The sequence below is a fragment of the Abrus precatorius genome, unplaced genomic scaffold (genome assembly GCF_003935025.1).
Source record: "Abrus precatorius isolate BTA unplaced genomic scaffold, Abrus_2018 Scaffold3, whole genome shotgun sequence".
Lineage (NCBI taxonomy): Eukaryota > Viridiplantae > Streptophyta > Magnoliopsida > Fabales > Fabaceae > Abrus > Abrus precatorius.
In genome coordinates this window covers 18,497,930-18,515,871 of record NW_020874373.1, presented here as the reverse complement: position 1 = coordinate 18,515,871, position 17,942 = coordinate 18,497,930, and the positions used below count along the sequence as shown (strand labels likewise).

At 26.5% G+C, this 17,942-nt stretch overlaps 1 protein-coding gene across 1 annotated transcript; it reads left to right on the top strand.

Moving 5' to 3' along the window:
• The first annotated feature begins 249 nt into the window (after positions 1 to 249).
• On the top strand, positions 250 to 11,619 carry LOC113862280 (peroxidase 55). Its single transcript, XM_027495370.1, has 5 exons — positions 250 to 405; positions 6,728 to 6,764; positions 8,581 to 8,723; positions 9,472 to 9,663; positions 11,053 to 11,619. Exons 1-5 carry the CDS (start codon positions 250 to 252, stop codon positions 11,617 to 11,619), a joined length of 1,095 nt encoding a protein of 364 aa, XP_027351171.1.
• The last annotated feature ends 6,323 nt before the right edge of the window (positions 11,620 to 17,942 follow it).

Genomic DNA, 17,942 nt, shown 5'->3' with positions numbered 1-17,942 from the left:
TTAAGATTAGGGGTGTGTTTTTCTCTAAAAAAATAAAATAAGGAGGCCATGAAAGGGTGGAGGTGAAGTTAATGAAGGATATGGTTTTGGGTAGTAGAAGTTAGTGTGTGTAAGAGAGAAAAGAGGAAGGGTGGGAGAGGAGCTTCCATAGTAAGTTTTGTGTTTAGGGATGACAATGGATCAAGAAAGAGGAAAAAAATGATAAGTGGAGAGGTGGTAGATCTTAATGCTTGAAAGTGGTGGACCTTAATGCTTGAAGGTGATGATTTGAAAGAGAGGATAATAAGTGGAGAGGAGGTTGGATTTTGGATGGTTGAAGGTGGTATGCTTTGGAAGAGAGATAAAAGAGAAAGAATGGTGGAGGAAGGAGATTTCATGGTGGTGGGTAGCCAAACTCCAATAAAGGCATGATAGGTGGTAACCATGCATGGTGGCTGACTGACAACGCGGGTGGCGGATGTTTGTAAAAAAATTTTATTTTATTTTTTAAATTTGAGCATTTTGAAGTTAATTTGATGTATGAAATGTTCATTATTGAAATAAAAATATGTCAAATAAAATAAATTATGGAATGTATGATAATACCTACTTAAAATTATTGAAATCATATTTTTGCTTGGCTTTGTGTTTTTTCTTCTACTTTCTTTCTCTTATGCTATTTTTCAGCAAAATCTCCTCTCTCTGAATTTTTCAGCCCTATTTGATGCCTTCTCTTTATTTTTTATGCTCTTAAATTAGGAAAAGGCCAAAGACTTTGCTTATTTTTTGTTTCAATTCTTGCAATGTTTTTGTTCCTTTTTTAGAATCAAATTTGAATTTTTCCAATTTATTAAAGCAAATTTTAATTTTTATAAAATATTTTATTTCCATTCCTTTTTTATAAAATAAATTCAGAATTAAAAATAATAAAATTTTTAAAATTGAGTATTTACAGCATCTAATTTGTGTAAATAAAATTTAGTTTTGCTAAATGGGTTTAAAAAACATGAAAAAAAAAAAATTGGTGTAAGTATTTCATTCTATTAAAAATCTAGATTTCAAAACTTGTTTTAGTTTGGTTATAGACTAGACTTTAATATATGAATTTTTTTCTTAGTCTTGATGTGAACAAGTTGTACATGTACATATACACATCTGATTGAATTTTCATTTGTTAATAAAAGAAGTTTTGATTATTTAAATTAGACTCGATTTATCTTTAAACTCAATTTATAAATATAAGAATTGTTAGTTTAGAATCAAATAAAAAGGTATAATAAAAAAATTAGAAAACCTATTATTTAATTTAAATTAGAAGTTTTAATATAGCAATTATTAATTGATTAAGCATCATCCTAGAATCATATCCTAAAAATATTTAACACACATACATACACATATATATATATATATATAAAAGTGGAAAACTCACAAAATGAATAACAAAATACATAATTAGAAATTTAACTATTCAATAATTTTGGTCACTTAAACTTATGCATGAAAAAAAAAAAAGGTTTAGCTTTAAGTAGGCTTAACGACATAAAGAGACATGTGACAATAAAACTTTTGATGTAGTTTAGGGGTGGAAAATTAAGAGGGAGAAAAAAATTTAGAAGATGTTTTTTGAAATAGAACTAAAAAATCAATCTTTGAAAATGATATTTAAATTATTACAACATAATTTTTTAATTTTAATTATAAATATTTTGAAATTTTTAATGGCCAAAATTGTGTCCATTTCTTAAAGCAAATGGAGAGGATCCATTTTCCAAAATGATGGAAAGGGGATCTAGATTTTTTATTTTATTTTATTAAAAATTATTTATATATTAATATAAAAATTATAAAAATTTAAAATATTATTTATTAATAACATATCATAATAAAATTAAAAATTTATGGATTAATTTATTTTTTATGATTATTTCTAAATATAAATATTTTTTATTTTCTTTTTTACTCATCCAAATAAATAGATTTTTTTTCATTTGCTTTCCTCATATTTCATCTTATTGAAACAATAAATCTTTTCACAATATTTTTACCCTTTTTTTCTTTTTATTTCTCTATCTCTCGCTCTCTCTGTTTCATACTTCATTCAAACATAGTGTTAACAACTAATTTGACAAAAAAAAAGTAATGTCAAATGAAAAGAAAAAAGAAATGACTTGTTTTGTAGTTATTAATTAAATTTTAAAAAAAGGGACTAAGCTTATTTCCCTACCCGTACAGTCTACAAATAGAGAAAGAGAGCAAAGTTTTCATTATTTTTTTCTACTGTGTTAGAACAAGACTAACTAGACTAATTTATTTAATACTTCTTATCTCAAGAAGCAAATATCTTTATCTTTCTAACCTTTTTTCCCTTTTGTCTTGACAAATTATTTGGTAATAAGGGAGAAGACTGGCTGCTAAAGGTTGAGTTATGATTAGAGCCTTGTGTGTCCTAAGCAGTTCACTATGTAATATCTGTTCTTATGTTTTCTTGAAAATTCAATTTGTCTTTTTGATTGTTTAGTTAAGTTTATTTAAAAGCTTCATTGCAAAATAAGTTTTTAAATGGAGGAATAATTTATATTTTTAAATAATTCAAATTTAGTCTTAACAAAGACTTAAAAAAACAAAAATGTTTAGCTTACATTTTATGTGGAGAGAGTAAGTTTGATCTTTTTGATGCTTATATCAAATTCCTTTAATATATATTAAAACGATAGATAACTTAAGTAGGTTGTAAGTGAAGTGATTAACGTTCTATTTTGGTGAATATAAAAAGTGAATAATTTTCTTTAAAAATTAAAAATAACTCATCTAAAAAATTAGAGAAGTATAAGTTAATTATAATTTATGAAAAAGTTTTATTTATGTTTATATTGACTTTTTCTCTTGTAAAGACATCTCAAAAAATTTACTCAAACAAAATTAGTTATATATATAATCTATTAAAAATTAAATTGATGAGTGAAGGGCCTTGATCTAACTACAAGAAGCGCAACAAAAAAAATAGTGACAAAAAATGATGTGGAGAGCACGAGAGGGAATATAAAGTTGATTATCGGAAACAAAATTTACATGATTTCGTACCAGACTTTGCACAATATCAGGAGTTTGAAAGTACATAATCAAATTTTATGGAAAACGTAACAAATGCGCGAACGAGAGAGAATTCAAATTATGAAGTGAATATCAATAATGACTTAATTTTTAATAATAATGTAGATATTATACAATTTGGTAAGAATGAGTTTGAGAAGGAGACTGACCGAGGTGGATCTTTGTTGATCGAAACTCATGCGGAAGGGGTTTGGTGGGACATGGGAGCTGATGAAGAATTATGACAACTAGGTGTTATTGATAAGGGACCAACAAGAGGCAAGGATGTGGCACAAAAATAGTTTATCGGCAAATTTGATGGCCTAATTATTAGGTCATCTCATTGATCAGATGAGGTTAATCACGTATTGAGTTAAGGATTAGATTATCTTAAATCCAATGTTATTGTTGAGGCGATATTGCAGGAAAGAATTAATGTTAGAAATGCAATTCACAAGGCGAGGAGGAAAAAGCACAGCTCCAAGTTTCAGGATTAATCTAAATTTATGAAAAATAATTTTATTAAGAGATCAAAGCTTGAGTCAAATGTTTGAGATATGTATCTTGGAAGTGACTTACAACAAGGCCTTTGAAAAAATTGATTGTATATGTAAATTGGATTAATGATCTCTTGACATGTATTGTTAATTCTCTTTAAAGTTGTAATAGGTTAAAATACCCCTTATACTCTAAATTTGTTCTTAATAAAATATTGATATTTAGTAAAAAAAAAAATTAATAATATAATATAATATGTATGAATATAATGTAAATATAGTTTTTTACTTAAATATAAATTTATTCTTATAAGTAGTCCTAAAAATTAATATTAGAATAGTCTACGTAATTTAATTTTATATATTTTATTAAGAATAAATAAAATTTATATTATATGAATAATATTAGTACAAAGCTAGTCTAAAATTTTGCAAGTTTTAATCGTATATATTATGTTTCATTAGTAATACATTTTAATATTTTTTTATACTAATCATATTAACAAAAGGAAATCCAATTTTCTGTTATAAATATATAGAATCCGAAGGAAGAAAGTTCTTAGATATATAGTATAATATGAGATGGTTTTTTTACTTAATTTTTCAATAGAGGATCAATTATTTAATTTAATTGAGGGATAAAAATCTGAATGAAATAACTAAAAGTTAGTAATGTTTGAGTCTTAGAAGTTAATTAAATTAATATATTAAAAAAATACAGAAATTTCTTATTATCAAAGTTTAAAAAGATAATAGTATTATTGAAAACCATAAATAAATCAAATAATTTGTAAAATAAAAGTATGTTAATTTATTTGAACTGGCTTGATTATGATAAATGAATTACTCAGATAATTATGAAAATATTAAATAACTATTTGATTAATCATTTTATAAATTTTTATTTTAGTTTAGTTTTTAAATGATTTATACTTCACGTTAATTTTTTCTTCTAAATATTTATGATATGAAATCGTTTTAACAATGAAATGTATAAAATTCATTCTCATTTCAATTTAAGTTTAACTATAACTTTAATTACTGCACTTAAAGATTATTTATTTATTTATTTTAGGTCATACTTGAAAAGGCTGGCTGATTTATTTTTTTAATATTTTTTTAAAAATAAATTATTAAATTAATGTTTTTAAAAAATATATTATTTGTTTAAAGTCTTTTTTAACATGTCAGTAATTATTTTGTTCACTGCATAATGAAATTTTTTTTTTATTTTTTAAACTTCATTTCGTCTTTAGTAGAGACGAAACTATTAGATTATGCCACGTGTCAACATTTGGTGAGTTCTGTCTACTGCACAGACGAAACTCACAGAAATGTGGCAAGTGTCATATTCTAGTCAATTTACAAAACTAGTTTAAAAAAAATAAAAAAATTAAATTCTAATATTTAATTAAAATGTATTAAAAAATCATAATATTTAATTTAAGAATAAATTATTAAAATTTACATAATTTAGTTAACTTAATTAATAATTATAAAATATTAAAAATGTATATAAAAAATATAGTGTTAAGATTTTGTTTTTAGTTTAAATATCTATTAATAAAAAAATATAAAAAATACATATTTATTATATAAATTATTCAAATTTTATCATATCCCACCTAACTTATAAAACTAGTTTAAAAAGAAATTATGAATCACACTTTAAAATGACAATTACTTTTAGATTTATAATTTTATTAGCACGTATTCTCTTTAGTGTCATATGATATACGGTGTTATCTCAATATATATTTTTAATATATTTGTAGTTATTAATAAAATTAATTAAAATTATTTAATTTCTTATTTTTAAATATTATATTTTTTATTTTTAATAAATTTTAATTAAATATTAGAATATTTTTTTTTCTTTTTTTTAACTAATTTTGTAAATTAATCCAAACATGACACATGGTACAGTTCTATAAATTTCGTCTCTACCACAAACTAAACTCACTAGATGACACATAGCATAATTTGATAGTTTCATATCTGCTCAAAACGAAATGTGATTTAAAAAATTTTAAAAACATATATATTTCATCGGGACAGTAGACGAAACAACTACTGCATAGGAAAAAAAAACTTAGATAGATAATATATTTTAAAAAATATTATTTTAAGAATTTATTTTTTAAAAATTATTTAATAAATAAATCAGCCGAAAAGGCTATAGTTGAGTCCTTATATGATCAATGCTTGTTATTTATCTAAATGGGAACAATATAAAATTTTATCCATATATTTTACATAATTTTTTATTTTAATCACTATACTTACACTTATTATTTTTGTTTGTATATATAAAAGTTTTACACTTTAATCTCTGCTCATGACATGTCATTTTTCTTTTTAGTGCTTACATAAAAAAAAAACACTAATACCATTATAACTTTAATAAATAGTAGAGCGACTCTATAATTTTGTTTTTCATAGAGAAACCAAATGTAATATTTTATTTTCACAAAGGGATTAAAACAAATAGCAAACCTAGAGACTATTTAACCTTGAATTTTAACTTAATAAAATAATCACTTTAATGTTATTTGAAGGACTCATTTGATGTTATAAAATTTTCATACCTAAATAAATATTATAGTAATTTTTAAATAATTTCATAATACTATATTTATTTAAATATAGTCTAATATAAATACAAAATATTTAACATTATTAATAGTATAAAATAAAATATTACATATTTACAAATCTGTACATCTAATGGGTGTGAAATTTGATTTTTAAAAAATATGTTAGATTTAAAGACAATGTTTCCCAGCGCTACACTCTAGTTACCTTCTTCAGATTTCAAAACTTTCAAGGAATCAAATCCTCATGAGTATGGGTTTGAAAAAATTAATGCCAAAAAAAGGCTGTTACTTATTGAGAAAATTCAAACGCAGGAGAAAACAGAAAAAGCTTAACGAGTTTAGGTATAGTGTTCACCTTGAATGGGCTTTGATGGATACTAGCTAACTATTATATTAGTTCCTTAAATAGATTGATGATTAATTAAAAAATGAGCAAAAAGAAATATGGTAAACTCGATTCAACACCTAATCTGAATAAAAAATAGTCAATAAATGGTGATGATATTTTAATTAAATTTGAAGACGCCATGGGATGCATATGTCAAAGCTTGCACTGGATAGATACGTCTCATATTGGTTAGGGCGTCAAAATCATCTAGTAACTAGTAATCAACTTACTATAAGATTGCACGCATTCCTTCGTCGACGCCCTAAAAATTAGCAATCTTGACCTTTCAACAAAATAAGCAAGTAACCATTCACTAACAATTCCACATAAAATAAAATCAATTATATTAATAGCCGATACATCAATTATATTTGTGAAGTTTGAATGGTTATCATTAAAAAAAAATAAAAATGACGCATTCTAACATCATAGTATTTTAATAAAGAATTAACGGGGTTGTTTGCTTAAAAAATAAGGCAGACATAAATGAGCACATCATACAATGCTATATATAATGAACAAATGATAACATATTAATTTCTCCCCTGTTTTAATTAAGGGAGCCCTAGTGGAAAATTAAATAAGGAAAAAAAAAGACTCGTTAATTTCGAGAAAATTTTTAATGGAATGGAATAGTTGAGAAGTAAAGAGAATTTCATCTAAGGCACTGGGTTGCGTGTGAGCTAGATACATTGAACAGCAAAGGAATTAATTACTTGCATCATGCACTCTTTTTATTTTCTTTTTTAAATAAAGAGATAATTTCATTCCATATCTGTCTAAAGGACATTACCAAATGACAAAACAATAATTAGGTTGTATTAATAGGGGAATATACAGTATAAGTTAATAAAAAATAATTTGAAAATTTCCTGATGTAAAAGAATGATGAAGAAAGTGAGAGCCAGAAAACCAAGCACAAGCATCTTTCCACCATAAGCAGCATTCTTTTAGCAAATTAGAGATTAAAGAAAAGAATCAATTGGACTTGAGCAGGTAACATTGGTGAGCTTGTGCATGCTGTTGTATAGTAAAGCTATAAAATATTAGCAAATAATATCATCATCACAATGTGGCTAAATCTCACGCGGTTGACAAGGACAAATTCACAGCTGCCTCATGATACAAAACAACTATATCTTAAATGCTTGCACGTTGAAGTAGTCTTATTTTTTATAATAGTAACTCACATCATCTCAAATTGTTTTTTCTAAGTAATAATTGAATCTGGTTTGTTTTTTAATGACTTTTATACTACCCACATCATTTTTTTCATTGAATAATTCTGAGACAAATTTTTTTCATGTGACATATAAAATTTACTACCCTTATCCGAGTGCTGATTGGACTTCTACTGTTTAAGGCCATATACAATCTAAATTTAATGAAAACGGCTATATCATCTCATGACAAATAGTTATTATTTTATTTTTAGTTTTTAAAAAAATGCTATAAGAAATATGTTTCTTTAGTTCCTAGCCTGGGAAGATTTCAAAAGAAGAAGATTTCAGTTTGGCAACTTAAAATGACCCCGGCATGGACCAAGACAGTTTCTACCTATATATTTTCCATAATTATACTCCGACGCCCATGTTTTTAGTATAAAATGGCAGCAGAAAAGAGTGAGATAGAAAGAAAACAAAAAAAAAGTAATATGCAATAATAATAAAAAGAGAGAAGAGAAAATGTAAGTGGAGAAAAAATTAATAATCAAATTAATTAATTAATTAATTAATCTCATATTTTACAAAAAAAAAATTATTAAACACGTTAAAAAAATTAAAGCCACCGAGGCTAATTATCTGCATATTATACTGCACATGGATGGGTAACCGAGTAATCCTTTGTCTCATTCTCCATTTTTACCTCAACCACACGGAAAGAGATGTATATAAACAGAAGGATATATAATATAGTTGTGGAGACATTTACGTGTATAGCTAACCAGAGAAGGGGATGGAGATCATAAGGATTGTATTAGTAACTGTCTTTATGGTTTTTATGATGATTATACAAAGAGGCCAAGGCCAATTAGTGGAGAACTTCTATAGTTCATCTTGTCCTAATGTAGAATCCATCGTCACCCAAGCAGTGACCACCAAGTTCACCGAGACCCTCACCACTGGACAAGCAACCCTGCGTCTATTTTTCCATGATTGCTTTGTTGAGGTGCCTTCATTAATTCACATTTTTCCTTAGTTACTTATATGACTTGTCCGTATATATGCCAATTTTTCAGTGTTCATTTTTTTAATAAAGGGAAAAAATAATTATCACTGTCGACTAAGAATTAGAAGAACACATCACACACGGTTCACCTGATTGTTCTTATATTGTTGAACTTGTTTCCTTGCTCTTATGATCATATATTTTCTAGACATAGTAGTTTATTACCTTCTGTTCACTCTTCTACTTTTCTTTTTAAAATTCATACATGCAGTTGAACTTTCAAGGTATTATCATGACTTTTATGGCCGGGGGAGGCTTATTCTTCTTTTTGCTTGTGAATCCTACTTATGTCATCCACTAGAAATTTTTGCAACATGGAATTTGGAATGCTATGCTTGACTTTCTATTTATTTTGCTTATAATAATGATAATATGCTGCTGGGAGATGTAGTCACCACTCAATTGCACGCCTTTGTGCCTACCTAGATTATTAAAAAATCATTGACTACGAGGTATACAAGAAATACTAAGTTGAGTTGTTAATTTTTGACCAACTACAATTAACACGGGAACATGCTAGAAAAACATATATAGTGATCTGAGAATCCCACTCTATTTCATAACTCATTGATGATAAAAGCAAAATTAAAACATGGATACGTAAGATTTTGAATATAACTGAGTCAAATGATGCCAAAAATGGGTTGGCTTATAGTGCTAAAACTGATGAATAAATTTGATGACTTAGGGATGTGATGCCTCAGTGATGATCTCCTCGCCAAATGGGGACGCAGAGAAGGATGCCTCGGAAAATGGTTCCCTCGCAGGAGATGGGTTTGACACTGTGATAAGGGCAAAGGAAGCAGTGGAAGCTACATGCCCTGGAGTGGTCTCATGCGCAGACATTTTGGCGCTTGCTACCAGAGACGTTATAGGCTTGGTAAGCAATATAACATTGACTTCATATAGAAATATGCTACTACTTCCTCCGTTTTTCTTTCCCTTTACATTTAAGATTTTGCAGAGGTTAAAATTTCGTTGCTTTTAAATACCCTTCAATTTTATTATTTTATATATCACTTATTATTATCTTCTACCAAACCACTATTACTTATTAAAGGTAAAATTGTTAAAATAAACCATTATTTTTATAAAATTACAATAAAAAATGAAAAAACAAACTTATTAAAGTGTCAAAGAAAAAAAATCTAAATTAATGTCTTTAATGTACTGATCAAGAAATAAAAAACATTTTTGTATTAAGAACATTACAATGCACCCATTTTATAATTTTTAATGCATTTAAATATTAATTTCAATAAAAGAATATTTCTTTTATCTCATATTAGTTGTCACTTAACATTAATGCATATATTTTAAGAAAAATGATTATTTTGACTAATTATTATGATAAAAAATAATTTTACAAAGATACTCCTATTAAAATTACAAAAGTTATTACAATAATTAATTAATGACTAATTTTAAAATTATTTTAACTGTGAGTTGACAAAACTAGCCTTAATAAATAAGGGTATTATTGGAAAGAGAATATTATTTATTAATCCTCATAATTTTGCTTGTCTTTCTCACTTATAAATTTATCTAGTGAGGGAACATTGTTTATGTAAAAATAAAAATCTAGATTATGCAATCATATAATATTTGGGATTATATATATATACATATTTGGAGTTTGAAAAATGTGAAACTACTTTCAATAAATTGACACGTGGAAGAATTCTTACCTTTTGGTTTCACACTAGGAGCATTTTCAAAATGCAAAACTATTCTAAACAAATCGCGTGTAAAGGTGAATTTTCATGTGTTTTTTCAAAAATAAATATTTCACATCTGTTTATGCGGTGAAAGATGAATAAAAAAAAGGAAAAATATAACGGGTAATACATAAGATAAAATATATAATAAATGTAAAAGAAAAAAATATATATATATATATAAATCTAATTTTTTGGTCTGACAAATTTTTAAAGTACTTACTACAGTATTTGTAAACGTAAACTTGAGAGTATATTTGATACTCTCTTTAGATTAACGAATGTAATTTCTCAGACATATTTTAAGGATGAAAAAATATTAATATTTTTTTTATACTAACTTCATTATGTATTAATATAAAATTAATAGTAAGAATTATTTTACGTGAGTTATTAAGAGACAGTAGAATTTATTAATTTTTAATTATTAAATAAATAAAATATTAAATATGTTTTATAGTTTAAAAATAAAAAATATATATCTTCATTAAATATATCTTTATTTTAATTTGCACTGAGGAGGAATTTGGATTTTGGTGGAAAAATCTCAGCTTGGAGGTCCTGAGTACGACGTAGAGGTGGGACGCAGAGACGGAATGATATCGGAGGCATCAAGCGTGGAAGCAAACATTCCAAAAGCGAGTTTCAACCTTAACCAACTCAACGCAATATTCTCAAAAAAGGGTCTTAGCCAAATGGACATGATAGCACTCTCTGGAGCACACACAGTGGGGTTCTCACACTGCGACCAGTTTGCAAATCGCTTATACTCCTCTCCCGTGGACCCCACTTTGAACCCCAGCTACGCCCAACAGTTGATCACTGCATGCCCCCGAAACCCTGACCCCAGCGTAGTGCTTGCTCTCGACCCCCAAACCCCTTCTTCGTTTGACAATTTGTTTTTCAAAAACTTGGTCTCCGGTGAGGGCTTGTTGACTTCCGACCAGGTTCTCTTCTCCGACCCTAAATCCCAGCCTACGGTGCTTCAGTTTGCCAACAACCCTGCCGATTTCAGCGCCGCCTTTGTCACGGCCATGAGGAATCTCGGAAGGGTGGGGGTTAAGACTGGCACCCAGGGAGAGATTAGGAGAGATTGCACCAAATTCAATTCTCGGTGATTATGCCTTTCCCCATAAATCATTCAAACTTCATTGTTCGTCAATAATGTTTCCCATCGATAGCTTTGGATGTATTTCCTGTTTAATGATTAAAATATTCAATTCTGTAGTGATTATGTATGATCCTAATAATATATATATCTATATCTTCATCACTTTAATGTAATTTCAATATTTTGAGCAACTTCTTGTCTTAAAGCACGTTCATTTGTTCACTCTCACGTGAGTGTTCAAAATCACACAGAAAAAGGGAGCAAAATATTAAAAAAGTAATGTCAATATGATATCTCTATTGTGGGTTTAGAATAAAAGAATTATACATTAAGCTTTTTCATTGTCATGCATGTTAAAATTATATATAAGTGCACGGGATCGGAGTAGTTTTAAAAAGAAAAAATTATAATTTAAAGATATTATTAATTTACCCTACTTATAAAATAATGTCAAATAAATAAATTGTTTAAGTTAGTACTGAAAAATTATTGAATAAATATTATGTTTTCTAAAACTGTAATTTAAACTATTTAAATGTAGTTGAATTGAAATTTAGACATGAATTAATGTAAATCGGGACAAATTATCTCTTTATTTAGAATTAATATGTACCATCCTTTCTATTTTTTATTTTTATTTTTTACTTTTAAAATAACAACGTGTAATTGGTCAATATTATAGATCGTTTGTCCTTGCCTCTTTTGAAAACTCAGTGAAAAATAAAAAAATTAACACAATAATTATTACAAAATAGAGATCTTTTGGGAATTTTCTTATATAAAATATAAAATTTAAATGTGAACCCTTAATTTAGAAGGATAAAAGTAATCTATATTTGTCTAATATTATAATATCACTTATTTATATATAATAGTAAATTTCTTGTATTATTGGTTTAACTACAAAATTATTAGATACCCCTTCAATTGTTAGGATACTAGAGCATTCACCAAATTTAAAAGGTGAAACAAAATTTGAAAGACTGTTCCAATAATTATTTAACAATATTTTTTTTTGTAACATGAAGTTTTCAACTATGTTTAAACAAAAAATACAACACAAGTAAGGGCCTATTTGGTTTCAAGAAACACTTCTATTTTCTATTTTCTTTTTATGGAAATAATTTTCATATTCAAATTTTCAAAATTTAAAAAATATGTTTAGTTTGACTTTTTATTTTCTGTTTTAGAAAATAGAAAATATTAAAAATGCGTTTGGTTTAACTATTTTTTATAACATATTTATTTATTTTATATAAAATTTAAAATTAATAATTAATGTTTTATTAATAAAAAATTTATAATAAAAATTTTATAATATATATCCTTACAAATGTTAATTTTATTACACTGTTTATTTAACAAGTTAAAATATTATCATTATTGCATCTTAAAACTAAAAAAATAATATAAATATAAAAATAAGAATTATCATTAATTAATTTTAAAATAAATGTGTTAAATAAATAAATAATCTATAAGTAAAGTGATAATTTATTATTAAAACAACATATTTTAGTTTTCTTTCAAACATATTCTTGCCAATATTGAAAGTAATTTTTTTTGTTTTCTTCAATTTTTATTAATATACACATTTATATGTAGGCTAATCAACACAATTATTATTTTTGCAAGCCTCGTATATAGAAAATGGTATTCATATTATAGAAAATTTGAACACTGTTTTAAGAGAAAAATAACATCCAAACTATACAAAAAAAAACTCCATATGCAGAAATATAAAAAATAATAATGCTCATAAAAAAAAATTTTAAAAAGAAAGAATAAAGACAAGAAAACAAATACTGAGTCTTATAAAAATAATGAAAATAAAAAACTTTGTTAATGTGTTTCAACAAAAAGTGAAAAAAATATTAGGAGAAAAGAAAGACAGAAATGTGAAGAAGAAATAGAAAAAATGAGAATGAGAGAATTACCTAAGGCAAATAATATTTAAGCGAGAAAGACAATAAGATTTGAGTGATTGAGTGAGAAATACAAAATATGAAGTGCGAAACGAAATTTTAGTCACTAAATATAACATGATCTAATTAAAATAGGATAATATGTACAATGATACCATTGTGTTTTCATTCTTCTCATTTTTAAGTGGTCTCATCTTTAGAGAAAAGGTTGAAAACAAGTTTCTTTCATTTTCAAATTTAGGTTGAATTTTGATAAGTGTCATATTTTAATATTTGTCAATATATATTTTGACACTTATTTCCTTTTCATATAATTCATACTTAAATTTCATGTAATTTATATTTTAATGCATAAGTTCATGTTATTTAAATTCAACAACTTTATTCTTAATTTTGTCAAATAATAGAAGATATTTGATTCATTTTTTTTTTGTGTGAATTTTCTTAAGGACACATACTTGATGAGGTGTTTATATTTATAACTTTATTGTGTCTTCAAAACACTTTTCATATGCCTTATTTTGAGAGTTTTTATCATTTCTTACTAATAAAAATGATTTGAGCTTGTTTTATATGAATATTGTAATTTCGTATTTTCAGTCAATCTGACCTCTTTCAACTCTTTTGATCATAACTTTTTATGCAGATATTATTTTTGAGTGATTCCAATTGCATTGGATTCTACATATTCAGGGCTTCAAAATTCATATATGGTTTGCTATATTTGAAATTTTTTTCTATCTTTTATTAATTTTTGAAGATGAGACAGATTTACTGAAGTCACCCAGATCTTCAAGTCTTGCTCAAGCGAGAATGCCCTCACTTGAGCGAGAAATGCAGAATTCATACAAGATTTTTGCTGGTTTTCTCGCTTGAACAAGAATGGCCCTTGCTGAGCGAGAATTGGTTCACTTAAGTGAAAAATATAGTGGTTAATAAAAATCACTTTGTAATTATATATTTAGAGAGCAGTTCTCTATTAACCACTCTCAGATCTATACTTTTAAGAGCGATTCTCTATTAACCGCTCTCTAAAGTACACATTAGAGAGCAGTTAATAAAAAACGCTCTCTAATCTCATTCTTAGAGAGCGGTTAATAAAGAACTGCTCTCTAATGTTATTAAAGTCATTTATAAATGAACACGCTCAATGCATTTCTTCTTCTTAGCTAATAAAGCTAGTCTCTTTCACTGTAAGTTTCTTCTTTACTCTCTTATGTTTTCTTCATCTTCTTTGTTAGCCTGCTCTCTTTGTCTTCTTTCGCTAACAAATTTTTTTTTCCATCTGTAGATACTTTTTCATTCTGTATTAGTCTGTTCTCTTCATCTTCTTTACGCTAATTTTTTCACATCTGTAGGTACTTATTTCTTCTTCTCTTTGTTAACGATGAATCATCTATTCTTTGTTTCTTTCGTTTTCTCTCTATTAATGTTAAAAATTATCCTATTAATTTGTTCTCTCTTTTTTCTCTGTTTACTTATGCTTGGTTCATACAGATGTTGACTGTTTGGTTAACACTAAATATATAAACTTAAGATTCAATTTTGATTTGTGATAAAAATGAAGAAAACTCACAAAGAAATCAATTGCAAATTTTGATTTAAACGTAATAATAAATTTTTATTTTGCAACAGAAAACTAAAAAAAAAAATCAATTTCAAATTTCAGATTTGCAATCTACATTATACTTTAAAGAGCGGTTCCACGCAAAATTGTTCTCTAATCTTACACCTATACTTTAGAGAGCAGTTCCGCCTGGAACCGCTCTTTGATCTTAATATCAGATAGCGCTTATTTAACGGCTTTCTTAAATATAATACATCAGATAGCGCAAGATTTTAGAGCAGTTCTAAACGCTCTCTAATTCAAAACGGAACCGCTCTCATATCTCCATTTTGGCGTAGTGAATCTTGCAACAAACTTTGCTCTGAGCTATTTTTCGCTTGAGCAAGAATTCATTTATTGCCCTATAAAAATAGAAGATTCAACTCCAAAAGAGAGAGTTAGAGCTTTGAAGCTCTAATAAACAGTAACCTAATTTGACATTGCAGAGCAGTGAGGAGCTTAGGAAAGTGATCAAGAATCATTAGGGACACTAATTTCTATGTCTTTTTCTTAAGATTTTCTTATTGTAATGTATGCCATGAACGGCTAGAACTCTAGGAATTGGATGTAAATCTTCACTATTTTGAATATTTATATATATATATATATATATATATATATATATATATTTGTTCATTTGCCATGAGTCAGGTGTGTTTATTTTAATATTAATATTTGTTTATACCCTATAGAGAATGACTCATGGACCAGAAACTTGGGGTGAATTGAAAAACAACCTTAGGACTCATCTGGGATAAACTCAAACACTAGGTTGAACATCTAGGAATAAATTTTAATCTATTGTATATGGAATAACTCTTCCTATTAATGCTGGATTGTTTGATGTTTAGATAAAAGAAATATTACGCAATAAATATATCTTAGAATCTAAGGTGAGAGAAATACAGCAAGTGAATATAATAGGATTACATTATAAAACCTTATCTTTGTTCAAACTATATTATGACTAAAATACAAAATTAGTGATAAATAAAATCTAATCATTGTATTTTATTATTGTAGTAAATTCACATTTTGTCATTCTAATTTTATTGTCATGCATTAAAAAAAAAAACAAACAAACAGTCATGGTTGTAAATTTATAAAAATTTAAAAGTTTATTAATTTTAATTTAGATAACTGAAATTACTTGAATGTTAATATTCTATGTGGATACAACAACTTTTTATACTATATTAAAAACTTGGTACACTTATTAAATCTTTAACAAATTTTAAAAATGTTTCCAACCAAATGTATTTTTATCTTCTATTTTTTGTTTTCGTTGAAAATGATAACAAAAATTGAATAAATCAAACATGATCTGAATAATTTTTTTTTTCATATGCAATTTCATGTCGTTGCAACATGGCTTCTTTATTTTTATTTTTATTTTAAATTATTAAAATAATAATTGATTCAAACAATTTTTTTATTTAAGATAATTTTTTTTGGTCACGCCAGTACTAGTTTCATACATTGTATATACTAATCTATTTTTGTACACTACAAAAACGAAATTTATAGACTATAACATATGTCAAAATCGCAAGCAGTCTTCCTCTCCAATAGCAACTGTGCACTGGCCTTGTTGTTCCTACGTCGTTCCAGACTTCCAGTTATTAAATCTGCAACTTTAGATTAGATGCAAATATTTGTTATTCCATGAAAAATGTCTTGAATCTTGGAGAGAAAAAACTCTTAATGACACAAGAAATGACTTTCATCGTCATGGTTTGGAGTTCCACTACATCTTCCATTATAATTTTAGGTTCCATAGAAGAAAGAGCAAAAGCACCTTTCAACAACCAAGGCTTAAAATAATGGTTTCTTTCCTCAACTCCCATGTGTTCTTTGGCCTTAAGCATGGAATTCTTTGGTTCCTCGAGGGACGGTGGCCACCCTTTTGAGTTACAACAACGATGAAAAAGTTTTCATAGCAAAAGATTGTGGCCATCTTTGAATAATTAATGAGTTATTGACATGCTTCATTAACCTTGTATCAAAGCAAAAAGCTGACAGTGGATGCTATATATATTAGAAATAATCAACAAGCATTTAATGGGAGGAGGGAAAGAGACTGACAGGTTTCCAAGTGCAGTAGTTTAGTGGAAGAGGGGTTGAAATGACACTGGAAAGGACACACATTTTTCCAAAACCTGCGCTTAGTTTATATATTTTTTTTAAATCAAGTTTCGCACACTGAAGAAACAAATTATTTCCATCTTAGCGTGTGTCACGATTTTTAAGTTTGGCCCATTTAATATACTAAATTTTGATGAATCTTCCAACTAAATTATCCAGTAATGCAGGAGTTTTCCAAAAAATTAAGAAAAGAATTTGCCAACATATTACAAATTTGTAAAGCAGGGTAAATAATAATTAAAACTATATGATTAAGATAATAGAAAGGTAATGGTATGAGATTTACTTTTTGCTTTTATTTTCCTTTGATCTAGTTTTATCAATATTCACAAAAATGATTTATTACTTTTATTTTATTTTCTTTTTTCAAGATGTTAATAAGTTAAAAATAATAATATTTTGTTATTTCAAGTGTCAGTCAATAACTATTTGGATCCAGATTTTTTATATTGTAATGAGAACTAGACATTCAGTTTTATTTTTGTTTAAACAAAAATAGAGATAACAACAAAAATTATTTTATGTAAATTTAGTTTAAACAATTTTTTTTGTTTAAGTGAATTTTATGCATTTATCAAGAGAGAAAGGAGAGAAAGAATGGGTGTAGAGGAAAGAGAGAATGAGGATGGAGAAAGCAGGCGATATAGGGATGAG

Bases quoted from the DNA above. Each gene is read 5' to 3' on its own strand.
- LOC113862280 (XM_027495370.1), top strand. From the start codon at position 250: ATGCTTGAAGGTGATGATTTGAAAGAGAGGATAATAAGTGGAGAGGAG. The intron at 6,765-8,580 runs GTAACTAGTAAT...AAAGAGGCCAAG, and splicing joins TAGGGCGTCAAAATCATCTA to GCCAATTAGTGGAGAACTTC. The intron at 9,664-11,052 runs GTAAGCAATATA...GAAAAATCTCAG, and splicing joins CCAGAGACGTTATAGGCTTG to CTTGGAGGTCCTGAGTACGA.